A 12730-nucleotide genomic window follows, 5' to 3' on the forward strand; every position below is an offset into this window, starting at 1 on the left:
CAGTACTGACCCTCCGACAGTGCGGCACTCCCTCAGTACTGACCCTCCGACAGTGCGGCACTCCCTCAGTACTGACCCTCCGACAGTGCGGCACTCCCTCAGTACTGACCCTCCGACAGTGCGGCACTCCCTCAGCACTGACCCTCTGACAGTGCGGCACTCCCTCAGTACTGACCCTCTGACAGTGCGGCTTTCCCTCAGTACTGACCCTCCGACAGTGCGGCGCTCCCTCAGTACTGACCCTCCGACAGTGTGGCACTCCCTCAGTACCCACCCGAGTATTGAATTCTCCTTGGCATCCCGAGGCTAACAGTGATCCCTCCGACAACCTACCCTGGAGCCGAGAGAGGAAAAGGTTATGTGGGCCCTTAGATCCTGGGTCTGTGAGATGTGTGTAATCGCCTGTCCTCCTCCCCCCGGCCCAGCAGTGGCCACCCGTGTATGCAGCGGGAAGTGCTGCGATTAGGCGCTACACAAATGCAAGTCGCCCTCAAGCGCTGGGGAATTGGATTGTTCGAACTGGGGCAGGTGGGCGGAGGTTTCTGGATGAGGCTTTGGTGCCCAGTTCACCACGTTTTGTATTTCAAAACGTGCCTGTCTGTCTCTCTCTCTCCCCCTACCAGGAGATGTGCTGACTGGGTTGGTCAGGGGAGCTCCAGGTGGGATCATGCTGTGCTGGAGGGGCTTGCCCCTGCTGTCAGGGAGGTGCCAGGGGGCTGGACTGGGACGTGCTGGACGGCGCATCGCCAGGGGATTGCCTGCTGGAGACAGAGAGGGAGTAGATGTGTACAATGCAGAGCTGGGAGCCAGCTAGTCCCGGAGCCCCACTGCAGCAGGTAGGTCCTCTCTGTATCCCCCCCCCTCCCAGCGCTGCAAGTCCGCAGGATGGTGCTCGGCTACATGTCGGGAGGGTGGGAGAAACGCTGTGTGTTTGTCCCTCTCTGTCTTCGCTCAGGGGGTAGATCGTGTGTGTGTGTGTGTGTGGAAAAGCCTGTGTTTCTGTCTCATTGTTTGTGTGTGTGTGTGTGTGTGAGAGGGAGAGCGTTTGGGTCTCTGTGGGTGTGCGTGTTTTTCTGTGTGTGTGTCAACATTGTGTGTGTGTGGGGGGGGGTGTGTCTCATCTCTGTCTATTGTGTGTGTTTGTGTGTCCCTTTGTGTCTGTATTTATGTGTCTCTATATGGTGTGTGTCTCCCTGTGCTCCTGTGTTTGTGTGTCTCTGTCTGTATTTGTGTGTCTCCCTGTGTGTCTGTGTCTGCATTTATGTGTCTCTATACTGTGTGTCCCCTTGTGTCTCTGTGTCTGTATTTATGTATCTCTATACTGTGTGTCTCCCTGTGTCTCTGTGTCTGTATTTATGTATCTCTATACTGTGTGTCTCCCTGTGTCTCTGTGTCTGTATTTATATATCTCTATACTGTGTGTCTCCCTGTGTCTCTGTGTCTGTATTTATGTTTCTCTATACTGTGTGTCTCCCTCTGTATCTGTATTTTTGTATCTTTATACTGTGTGTCTCCCTGTGTCTCTGTGTCTGTATTTATGTTTCTCTATACTGTGTGTCTCCCTCTGTATCTGTATTTTGTATCTCTATACTGTGTGCCTCCCTGTGTCTCTGTGTCTGTATTTATGTATCTCTATACTGTGTGTCTCCCTGTGTCTCTGTGTCTGTATTTATGTTTCTCTATACTGTGTGTCTCCCTCTGTATCTGTATTTTGTATCTCTATACTGTGTGCCTCCCTGTGTCTCTGTGTCTGTATTTATGTATCTCTATACTGTGTGTCTCCCTGTGTCTCTGTGTCTGTATTTATGTTTCTCTATACTGTGTGCCTCCCTGTGTCTCTGTGTCTGTATTTATGTATCTCTATACTGTGTGTCTCCCTGTGTCTCTGTGTCTGTATTTATGTTTCTCTATACTGTGTGTCTCCCTGTGTCTCTGTGTCTGTATTTATGTTTCTCTATACTGTGTGTCTCCCTCTGTATCTGTATTTTTGTATCTCTATACTGTGTGTCTCCCTGTGTCTCTGTGTCTGTATTTATGTTTCTCTATACTGTGTGTCTCCCTCTGTATCTGTATTTATGTATCTTTATACTGTGTGTCTCCCTGTGTCTCTGTGTCTGTATATATGTGTCTCCATACTATGTGTGTCTCCCTGTGTCTCTATTGTGTGTCTCTCTGTGACTGTGCCTCTGAGTCCATTCCTGTGTCGATGTCTGTCTTTGTGGATGGGTGGGTATTGTGTGTTCAGGTGTAGATCAGGGTTGGAGAATGTTTTGTTGCCCTGATGAGTTGTCGCTCCCTCTGTCACTAAGTGATCCGACTGCTTGTAAGACACTGGGTACCAGACGTTCCCATCAATTAAACAGGACCAAGACTGAAACCATTGTTTCCAGTGTCTGCTCTGAGCTCGGGTCGTGAGGCACATTGCTCTCCATGGTAACTGGCAAAGTCTGCGCTAACCTGCCAACAATGTTGGTGTCATCTCTGACATGGGATCGCGTTTCTGAACACACGATGCACTGTTTCCAATCCTGAAACGTCACCCGTCTCAGTCCCTCTCAGCTCTTCAACTGCTGAAGGTCTCACCCATGCACTCCATGCCTCAAGACTTAATTAGCTGAACATGGGTTGGCACGGTGGCTCAGTGGTTAGCACCAGGGACCCGGGTTCGATTCCACATTCTCCCCGCCCGCCCAGTGTCTGTGTGGGGTTTCCTCCGGGTGCTCCAGTTTCCTCCCACAGTCCAAAGATGTACAGGTTAGGGTGGATTGGCCGTGCTAAATTGTCCCATAGTGTCCAGGGATGTGCAGGTTAGGGGGGATTGGCCATGCTAAATTGTCCCATAGTGCCCAGGATTATGCAGGTTAGGGTGGATTGGCCGTGCTAAATTGTCCCATAGTGCCCAGGGATGTGCAGGTTAGGGGGGATTGGCCGTGCTAAATTGTCCCATAGTGCCCAGGGATGTGCAGGTTAGGGTGGATTGGCCATGCTAAATTGTCCCATAGTGCCCAGGATTATGCAGGTTAGGGTGGATTGGCCGTGCTAAATTGTCCCATAGTGCCCAGGGATGTGCAGGTTAGGGTGGATTGGCCGTGCTAAATTGTCCCATAGTGCCCAGGGATGTGCAGGTTAGGGTGCATTGGCCGTGCTAAATTGTCCCATAGTGCCCAGGGATGTGCAGGTTAGGGTGGATTGGCCATGCTAAATTGTCCCATAGTGCCCAGGGATGTGCAGGTTAGGGGGGATTGGCCGTGCTAAATTGTCCCATAGTGCCCAGGGATGTGCAGGTTAGGGTGGATTGGCCGTGTTAAATTGTCCCATAGTGCCCAGGGATGTGCAGGTTAGGGTGGATTGGCCATGCTAAATTGTCCCATAGTGCCCAGGATTATGCAGGTTAGGGTGGATTGGCCGTGCTAAACTGTCCCATAGTGCCCAGGGATGTGCAGGTTAGGGTGGATTGGCCGTGCTAAATTGTCCCATAGTGCCCAGGATTATGCAGGTTAGGGTGGATTGGCCGTGCTAAATTGTCCCATAGTGCCCAGGGATGTGCAGGGTAGGGTGGATTGGCCGTGCTAAATTGTCCCATAGTGTCCAGGGATGTGCAGGTTAGGGTGGATTGGCCGTCCTAAATTGTCCCATAGTGCCCAGGGATGTACAGGTTAGGGTGGAATGGCCGTGATAAATTGTCCCATAGTGCTCAGGCATGTGCAGGTTAGGGTGGATTGGTGTGCTAAATTGTCCCATAGTGCCCAGGGGTGTGCAGGTTAGGGTGGATTGGCCATGCTAAATTGTCCCATAGTGCCCAGGGATGTGCAGGTTAGGGTGGATTGGCCGTCCTAAATTGTCCCATAGTGCCCAGGGATGTGCAGGTTAGGGTGGAATGGCCGTGATAAATTGTCCCATAGTGCTCAGGCATGTGCAGGTTAGGGTGGATTGGTGTGCTAAATTGTCCCATAGTGCCCAGGGGTGTGCAGGTTAGGGTGGATTGGCCATGCTAAATTGTCCCATAGTGCCCAGGGATGTGCAGGTTAGGGTGGATTGGCCGTCCTAAATTGTCCCATAGTGCCCAGGGATGTGCAGGGTAGGGTGGATTGGCCATAGAACTAAGTGCATCATTGAGGGAGAATGGGTCTGGTTGGGTTACTCTTCGGAGGGTTGCTGTGGACCAGTTGGGCAAAAGGGACTGTAGGGAATCTAATCTAATCATATTCTAACCTTCATGAACTGAATATCATCAAAACCCTTGCTACCTTTGTCCCACACACCTTGATAGTAAATAATGCGAGATTGTCTCTGGATTCAACCAGGGGCATTATTCACTCTTCACCTCCACCCCCCAACCTCTCCATCCTCACCCGACACCAACCACAACTACTCAGTTTGGAGGGTCAGTGCTGAGGGAGTGCCGCGCTGTCGGAGGGTCAGTGCTGAGGGAGTGCCGCACTGTCGGATGGTCAGTACTGAGGGAGTGCCGCGCTGTCGGAGGGTCAGTGCTGAGGGAGTGCCGCACTGTTGGAGGGTCAGTGCTGAGGGAGTGCCGCACTGTCGGAGAGTCAGTGCTGAGGGAGTGCCGCACTGTCAGAGAGTCAGTGCTGAGGGAGTGCCGCACTGTGGGAGGGTCAGTGCTGAGGGAGTGCCGCACTGTCGGAGGGTCAGTGCTGAGGGAGTGCCGCACTGTCGGAGGGTCAGTGCTGAGGGAGTGCCGCACTGTCAGAGAGTCAGTGCTGAGGGAGTGCCGCACTGTCGGAGGGTCAGTGCTGAGGGAGTGCCGCACTGTCAGAGAGTCAGTGCTGAGGGAGTGCCGCACTGTGGGAGGGTCAGTGCTGAGGGAGTGCCGCACTGTGGGAGGGTCAGTGCTGAGGGAGTGCCGCACTGTCGGAGGGTCAGTGCTGAGGGAGTGCCGCACTGTCGGAGGGTCAGTGCTGAGGGAATGCCGCACTGTCAGAGAGTCAGTGCTGAGGGAGTGCCGCGCTGTCGGAGGGTCAGTGCTGAGGGAGTGCCGCACTGTCGGAGGGTCAGTGCTGAGGGAGTGCCGCACTGTCAGAGAGTCAGTGCTGAGGGAGTGCCGCACTGTGGGAGGGTCAGTGCTGAGGGAGTGCCGCACTGTGGGAGGGTCAGTGCTGAGGGAGTGCCGCACTGTCGGAGGGTCAGTACTGAGGGAGTGCCGCACTGTCGGAGGGTCAATGCTGAGGGAGTGCCGCACTGTCGGAGGGTCAGTGCTCAGGGAGTGCAGCACTGTCGGAGGGTCAGTGCTGAGGGAGTGCCGCGCTGTCGGAGGGTCAGTGCTGAGGGAGTGCTGCACTGTCAGAGGGTCAGTGCTGAGGGAGTGCTGCACTGTCAGAGGGTCAGTGCTGAGGGAGTGCTGCACTGTGGGAGGGTCAGTGCTGAGGGGGTGGGCACTGTGGGAGGGTCAGTGCTGAGGGGGTGGGCACTGTCGGAGGGTCAGTGCTGAGGGGGTGGGCACTGTCGGAGGGTCAGTGCTGAGGGAGTGCCGCGCAGTCAAAACGCTCATAGATTGATACAACCAGGCCAAGTTACTGTCCTTGTGCATGTAACTATTGGTTCATGTGTACTGCCATGTCTCCCATTTGGAGAAAGAGGGCGAGAGTCCAAGCTGGGCAATGGCCAAGTGCTCTCCCAGCATGCACAGCAGTAGTGAAACACCCCTAATAAAACTACAGAAGGTCTTTCAGCCACTCTGGGAGTGCTGGGATACCCTGCCTGATTGAAAGTTCACAGGGCGAGATCAACGAGCGTGTGGCACGGAGGGTGGGATGGTGGGGAGATGTTCTGACAGTCGTCCGCCAATTGTGTTTCCCGCAGATCTGGCTGTAATGGCGGCCGCGCTGAGTCGGGGGCTCAGAGGGGCGAGGAGCCAGACCCTGAGGTGTGGGCTCGCCCATACGTGGAGACCCTCTGTCACCCTGGGCGTGTCAGCACAGGTGAGAGCGAGAGAGGGAGAGGCTCGCTGCTGGTTTGTCTGGCTGGGTTTGTGAGCTCCCCCCCCACCCCACCCGGGTGGCCCGGTTGGGTCAGTGGGCTTACCCTTGTATGGCCGCTGGGCAGATTTGGGAGGGGAATGGCACCTTTTCACTGGGCCATTGATTTATAAGGTCTGTCCAAGGGGCATGGGCCCAGCCAGCTGGACCCAGAATGCATTGCCCCTCGCTCACTGGCCTTGAGGGGGGGGGTATTGGGGTGGTGGAGGGGTGGGAAGGGTTGCCAGTCTTCCTGACTCGCTGCAGACCTGAGGCGGGGGGGTAGGTAGCCGGGTTTGCGTAGGGTCTCAGGAGGGCAGGATTTTGGACGCACTGGTGTTGGGTTTGGGGGTCAGGGGAATTGGAGTGGGGCAGGTGGAGTTGTCGGATGTTGGGATGGGACAGTAGGGAATCGGGGAGGGGTCGGTAAAGGCTGTCAGGGTGGAGGGGTTTGGGATGGGGGGAGTCTGGGATATCGGGGTGAGGGGTTTAGGGTTGAGGAGTTGGGGGCATGATTAGGGTTTGGGATGGGGGAGCGTGGGATATTGAGGTGAGGGGGGATTCAGGGTTTGGGATGGGGGAGTGTGTGGGATATCGGGATGAGGGGGGATTCAGGGTTTGGGATGGGGGAGTGTGTGGGCTATCGGGGTGAGGGGGGGATTCAGGGTTTGGGATTAGGGAGTGTGTGGGATATCGGAGTGAGGGGGGGATTCAGGGTTTGGGATGGAGGAGTGTGTGGGATATCGGGGTGAGGGGGGATTCAGGGTTTGGGATGGGGGAGTGTGTGGGGTATCGGGGTGAGGGGGGGATTCAGGGTTTGGGATGGGGGAGTGTGTGGGCTATCGGGGTGAGGGGGGGATTCAGGGTTTGGGATGGGGAGTGTGTGGGCTATCGGGGTGAGGGGGGATTCAGGGTTTGGGATGGGGAGTGTGTGGGCTATCGGGGTGAGGGGGGGATTCAGGGTTTGGGATGGGGGAGTGTGTGGGCTATCGGGGTGAGGGGGGATTCAGGGTTTGGGATGGGGGAGTGTGTGGGCTATCAGGGTGAGGGGGGGATTCAGGGTTTGGGATGGGGAGTGTGTGGGCTATCAGGGTGAGGGGGTATTCAGGGTTTGGGATGGGGAGTGTGTGGGATATCGGGGTGAGGGGGGATTCAGGGTTTGGGATGGGGAGTGTGTGGGCTATCAGGGTGATGGGGGATTCAGGGTTTGGGATGGGGGAGTGTGTGGGATATCGGGGTGAGGGGGGGATTCAGGGTTTGGGATGGGGAGTGTGTGGGCTATCGGGGTGATGGGGGATTCAGGGTTTGGGATGGGGAGTGTGTGGGCTATCGGGGTGATGGGGGATTCAGGGTTTGGGATGGGGGAGTGTGTGGGATATCGGGGTGAGGGGGGGATTCAGGGTTTGGGATGGGGAGTGTGTGGGGTATCGGGGTGAGGGGGGGATTCAGGGTTTGGGATGGGGGAGTGTGTGGGATATCGGAGTGAGGGGGGGATTCAGGGTTTGGGGATTCAGGGTTTGGGATGGGGAGTGTGTGGGATATCGGGGTGAGGGGGGATTCAGGGTTTGGGGATTCAGGGTTTGGGATGGGGAGTGTGTGGGATATCGGGGTGAGGGGGGTATTCAGGGTTTGGGATGGGGGAGTGTGTGGGGTATCGGGGTGAGGGGGGTATTCAGGGTTTGGGGATTCAGGGTTTGGGATGGGGAGTGTGTGGGATATCGGAGTGAGGGGGGGATTCAGGGTTTGGGATGGGGGAGTGTGTGGGATATCGGGGTGAAGGGGGGATTCAGGGTTTGGGATGGGGAGTGTGTGGGATATCGGAGTGAGGGGGGGATTCAGGGTTTGGGATGGGGAGTGTGTGGGCTATCTGGGTGAGGGGGGGATTCAGGGTTTGGGATGGGGAGTGTGTGGGCTATCGGGGTGAGGGGGTATTCAGGGTTTGGGATGGGGAGTGTGTGGGATATCGGAGTGAGGGGGGGATTCAGGGTTTGGGATGGGGGAGTGTGTGGGATATCGGGGTGAAGGGGGGATTCAGGGATTGGGAGAGGGGAGTGTGTGGGATATCGGGGTGAGGGGGGATTCAGGGTTTGGGATGGGGGAGTGTGTGGGATATCGGGGTGAAGGGGGGATTCAGGGATTGGGAGAGGGGAGTGTGTGGGATATCGGGGTGAGGGGGGATTCAGGGTTTGGGATGGGGAGTGTGTGGGATATCGGGGTGAGGGGGGGATTCAGGGTTTGGGATGGGGAGTGTGTGGGATATCGGGGTGAGGGGGGGATTCAGGGTTTGGGATGGGGGAGTGTGTGGGCTATCGGGGTGAGGGGGGATTCAGGGTTTGGGATGGGGAGTGTGTGGGCTATCGGGGTGAGGGGGTATTCAGGGTTTGGGATGGGGAGTGTGTGGGCTATTGGGGTGAGGGGGGGATTCAGGGTTTGGGATGAGGGAGTGTGTGGGCTATCAGGGTGAGGGGGGATTCAGGGTTTGGGATGGGGAGTGTGTGGGATATCGGAGTGAGGGGGGGATTCAGGGTTTGGGATGGGGGAGTGTGTGAGGTATCGGGGTGAGGGGGGATTCAGGGTTCGGGGATTCACGGTTTGGGATGAGGGAGTGTGTGGGCTATCGGGGTGAGGGGGGGATTCAGGGTTTGGGATGGGGGAGTGTGTGGGCTATCGGGGTGAGGGGGGGATTCAGGGTTTGGGATGGGGGAGTGTGTGGGCTATCGGGGTGAGGGGGGATTCAGGGTTTGGGATGGGGTGTGTGTGGGCTATCAGGGTGAGGGGGGATTCAGGGTTTGGGATGGGGAGTGTGTGGGCTATCGGGGTGAGGGGGGATTCAGGGTTTGGGATGGGGAGTGTGTGGGCTATCGGGGTGAGGGGGGATTCAGGGTTTGGGATGGGGAGTGTGTGGGCTATCAGGGTGAGGGGGGATTCAGGGTTTGGGATGGGGAGTGTGTGGGCTATCGGGGTGAGGGGGGATTCAGGGTTTGGGATGGGGAGTGTGTGGGCTATCGGGGTGAGGGGGGGATTCAGGGTTTGGGATGGGGGAGTGTGAGGGACCTTGGTGTGGTTCCTGGGGTGTCATGGTATCTCCAGTAACCCACCCTGGTTCTCTCTGGTACAGGATCCCTCCCGGTACTGGGGGTGGGAGATTAGGAGCTGGTACAACACAATGCCATGCCAACCTGGCACACAGCCCAGATGGATGGAGTACCTCCCTCCTACTGTGGGCAGCCTGGCCTCTGCCCGATGCTCACCCTCTAGCTGGCAGAGACCAGCTGCTTGGCTCACTCCCGTCCATCGCGGTGCCAGACCCAGCCCTGGCAGGATTGGCACAGAGAGATTGGTCCGGGAAAACTCCACCGCAGTGCGCAGCCTGACAACTGAGGACCTCCAGAAAGCCCGGGCCACCAGACCGGCCAATCAGCAACAAACACCACGGCAGAAGGTAACTGGGTCCCATACAGTGTAAGGCTCTCTCTACTCGAATCAGCTCAAAGGAAAGCTCCCTCTATATTGTGTCCCATCACTCTATCCCAGCACGGGGTTAGATACAGAGTAAAACTCCCTCCACACAGCACGGTGGCACAGTGGTTAGCACTGCTGCCTCACAGCGCCAGAGACCCGGGTTCAATTCCTGCCTCAGGCGACTGACTGTGTGGAGTTTGCACATTCTCCCCGTGTCTGCGTGGGTTTCCTCCGGGTGCTCCGGTTTCCTCCCACAGTCCAAAGATGTGAAGGTTAGGGTGGATTTGCCATGCTAAATTGTCCCATAGTGCCCAGGGATGTGCAGGTTAGGGTGGATTGGCCGTGCTAAATTGTCCCATAGTGCCCAGAGATGTGCAGGTTAGGGTGGATTGGCCGTGCTACATTGTCCCATAGTGCCCAGGGATGTGCAGGTTAGGGTGGATTGGCCGTGCTAAATTGTCCCATAGTGCCCAGGGATGTGCAGGTTAGGGTGGATTGGCCGTGCTAAATTGTCCCATAGTGCCCAGAGATGTGCAGGTTAGGGTGGATTGGCCGTGCTAAATTGTCCCATAGTGCCCAGGGATGTGCAGGTTAGGGTGGATTGACCGTGCTAAATTGTCCCATAGTGTTAGGTGAATGGGTCTGGGTGAGTTGCTGTTTGGAGGATGGTGTGGACTTGTTGGGCCGAAGGGCCTGTTTCCACACTGTAAGTAATCTAATCTACACTGTTCCCCATCAAACACTCCCCAGGACAGGTACAGCACAGGGTTAGATATAGAGTAAAGCTCTCACTACACTGTTTGGGGTGGTGTGCGGTGTGGGGGAAGGGGGTGCTAGTTGTTGTGTGGGGGCTGTGTTTGGGGGAAGTGGGGGGAGTGCGGTGTGGGTGGGGGTGGGGGTGGGGGTGGGGGTGAGGCTGTGTTTGGGGGAGTGTATGGGGGTGGGGCTGGGTTTGGGGGAGGTGTGTGGGTTTGTGGGTTTGGGGGAGTGTGTGGGTTTGTGGGGGTGGGGCTGGGTTTGGGGGAGAGTGTGGGGTTGTGGGGGTGGGGCTGGGTTTGGGGGAGTCTGTGGGTTTGTGGGGGTGGGGCTGGGTTTGGGGGAGTGTGTGGGTTTGTGGGGGTGGGGCTGGGGTTTGGGGGAGTCTGTGGGTTTGTGGGGGTGGGGCTGGGTTTGGGGGAGTGTGTGGGTTTGTGGGGGTGGGGCTGGTTTGGGGGAGTCTGTGGGTTTGTGGGGGTGGGGCTGGGTTTGGGGGAGTCTGTGGTTGGTGGGGGTGGGGGGTGGGTTTGGGGGAGTGTGTGGGTTTGTGGGGGTGGGGCTGGGTTTGGGGGAGTGTGTGGGTTTGTGGGGTGGGGCTGGGTTTGGGGGAGTGTGTGGGTTGTGGGTGTGGGGTTGGGTTTGGGGGAGTGTGTGGGATTGTGGGTGTGGGGTTGGGTTTGTCGGAGTGTGTGGGTGTGGGGCTGGGTTTGGGGGAGTGTGTGGGTGTGGGGCTGGGTTTGGGGGAGTGTGTGGGGGCGGGGCTGGGTTTGGGGGAGTGTGTGGGGGCGGGGCTGGGTTTGGGGGAGTGTGTGGGTTTGTGGGGTGGGGCTGGGTTTGGGTGAAATTGTGGGTGTGGGGTGGGTTTGGGGGATTGTGTGGGGGCGGGGCTGGGTTTGGGGGAGTGTGTGGGGGCGGGGCTGGGTTTGGGGGAGTGTGTGGGGGCGGGGCTGAGTTTGGGGGAGTGTGTGGGTGTGTGGGGTAGGGCTGGATTTGGGGGAGTGTGTGGGGGTGTGGCTGAGTTTGGGGGAGTGTGTGGGGGCGGGGCTGTGTTTGGGGGAGTGTGTGGGGGCGGGGCTGTGTTTGGGGGAGTGTGTGGGTGTGCGGGGTACGGCTGGACTTGGGGGAGTGTGTGGGGGTGTGGCTGGACTTGGGGGAGTGTGTGGGGGTGTGGCTGGACTTGGGGGAGTGTGTGGGGGTGGGGCTGGACTTGGGGTGTGTGTGTGGGTGGGGCTGGACTTGGGGAGTGTGTGGGGGTGGGGCTGGGCTTGGGGGAGTGTGTGGGGGTGGGGCTGGACTTGGGGGAGTGTGTGGGGGTGGGGCTGGCCTTGGGGGAGTGTGTGGGGGTGGGGCTGGACTTGGGGGAGTGTGTGGGGGTGGGGCTGGCCTTGGGGGAGTGTGTGGGGGTGGGGGCTGGATTTGGGGGGAGAGTGTGGAGGTGGGGGCTGGGTTTGGGGGGAGAGTGTGTGCGGGTGGGGGCTGGGTTTGGGGGGAGAGTGTGTGCGGGTGGGAGCTGGGTTTGGGGGGAGTGTGTGGGGGCTGAGTTTGGGGGTGAGTGTGTGCGGGTGGGGACTGGGTTGGAGGGAGTGGGTGCGGGTGAGGGCTGGGTTGGGGGGAATGTGTGCGGGTGGGGCTGGGTTGGGGGTGGAGTGTGTGCGGGTGGCGGCTGGGTTTGGGGGGGAGTGTGTGAGGGCTGGATTTGGGGAGGAATGTGTGGGGGTGGGGCTGTGTTTGAGGGGGGAGTGTGTGGGGGTGGGGGCTGGGTTTGAGGGGGGAGTGTGTGGGGGTGGGGGCTGGGTTTGAGGGGGGAGTGTGTGGGGGCAGGGGCTGGTTGGGGGTGGAGTGTGTGCGGGGTGGGGGCTGGGTTTGGGGGGGGAGTGTGTGGGGGCTTGGTTTGGGGGGGGGAGTCTGTGCGTGCTGAGTTTGGGGGGGGGAGTCTGTCGGGGTGGGAGCTGGGTTTGGGGGGGAGTGTGTGGGGGCTGAGTTTGGGGGGGAGTGTGTGGGGGCTGGGTTTGGGGGTGACTGTGTGGGGGCGGGGACTGGGTTTGAGGGGGGAATGTGTGGGGGCGGGGACTGGGTTTGGGGGGTAGTGGGTGGGGGTAGGGCTGGGTTTGGGGGGGGAGTGTGTGGGGGCTGGATTTGGGGAGGAATGTGTGGGGGTGGGGCTGGGTTTGAGGGGGGAATGTGTGGGGGTGGGGGCTGGTTTTGAGGTGGGGGAGTGTGTGGGGGCGGGGGTTGGGTTTGGAGGGAGTTTGTAGGGGCTGGGTTTGGGGGGATTGTGTGGTGGTGGGGCTGGGTTTGGGTGTGTGTGTGTGTGCGGGTTGGGGCTGGGTTTGGGGGGGGGAGTGTGTGGTGGCGGGGGCTGGGTTTGGGTGTGTGTGCAGGGGGAGTGTGTGCGGGTGGGGGCTGGGTTTGGGGGGCGGAGTGTGTGGGGGCTGGGTTTGTGGGGGGCGTGTGTTCGGGTGGGTGGTGGGTTTAGGGTGGGAGTGTGTGGGGGCGGGGGCTGGGTTTGTGGGGGGCGTGTATGCGGGGGGAGTGTG

General features: G+C 58.6%; 1 protein-coding gene across 1 annotated transcript in view; it reads left to right on the forward strand.

Moving 5' to 3' along the window:
- The first annotated feature begins 589 nt into the window (after nucleotides 1–589).
- The window catches only part of LOC122547742 (atypical kinase COQ8A, mitochondrial-like), a 32350-nt gene continuing 20209 nt past the window's right edge, over nucleotides 590–12730 (forward strand). Inside the window, exons 1-3 of the mRNA XM_087983600.1 lie at nucleotides 590–836; nucleotides 5821–5939; nucleotides 9094–9417. Of these exons, the coding sequence (XP_087839726.1) occupies nucleotides 5832–5939; nucleotides 9094–9417 (432 nt within the window). The 5' untranslated portion in view covers nucleotides 590–836; nucleotides 5821–5831. The remainder of the gene's footprint in view (nucleotides 837–5820; nucleotides 5940–9093; nucleotides 9418–12730) is intronic.

This window comes from Chiloscyllium plagiosum, unplaced genomic scaffold (genome assembly GCF_037043375.1).
Source record: "Chiloscyllium plagiosum isolate Xiang-an unplaced genomic scaffold, Cpla_swu_hap1 HiC_scaffold_46, whole genome shotgun sequence".
In the NCBI taxonomy this organism is placed as follows: domain Eukaryota; kingdom Metazoa; phylum Chordata; class Chondrichthyes; order Orectolobiformes; family Hemiscylliidae; genus Chiloscyllium; species Chiloscyllium plagiosum.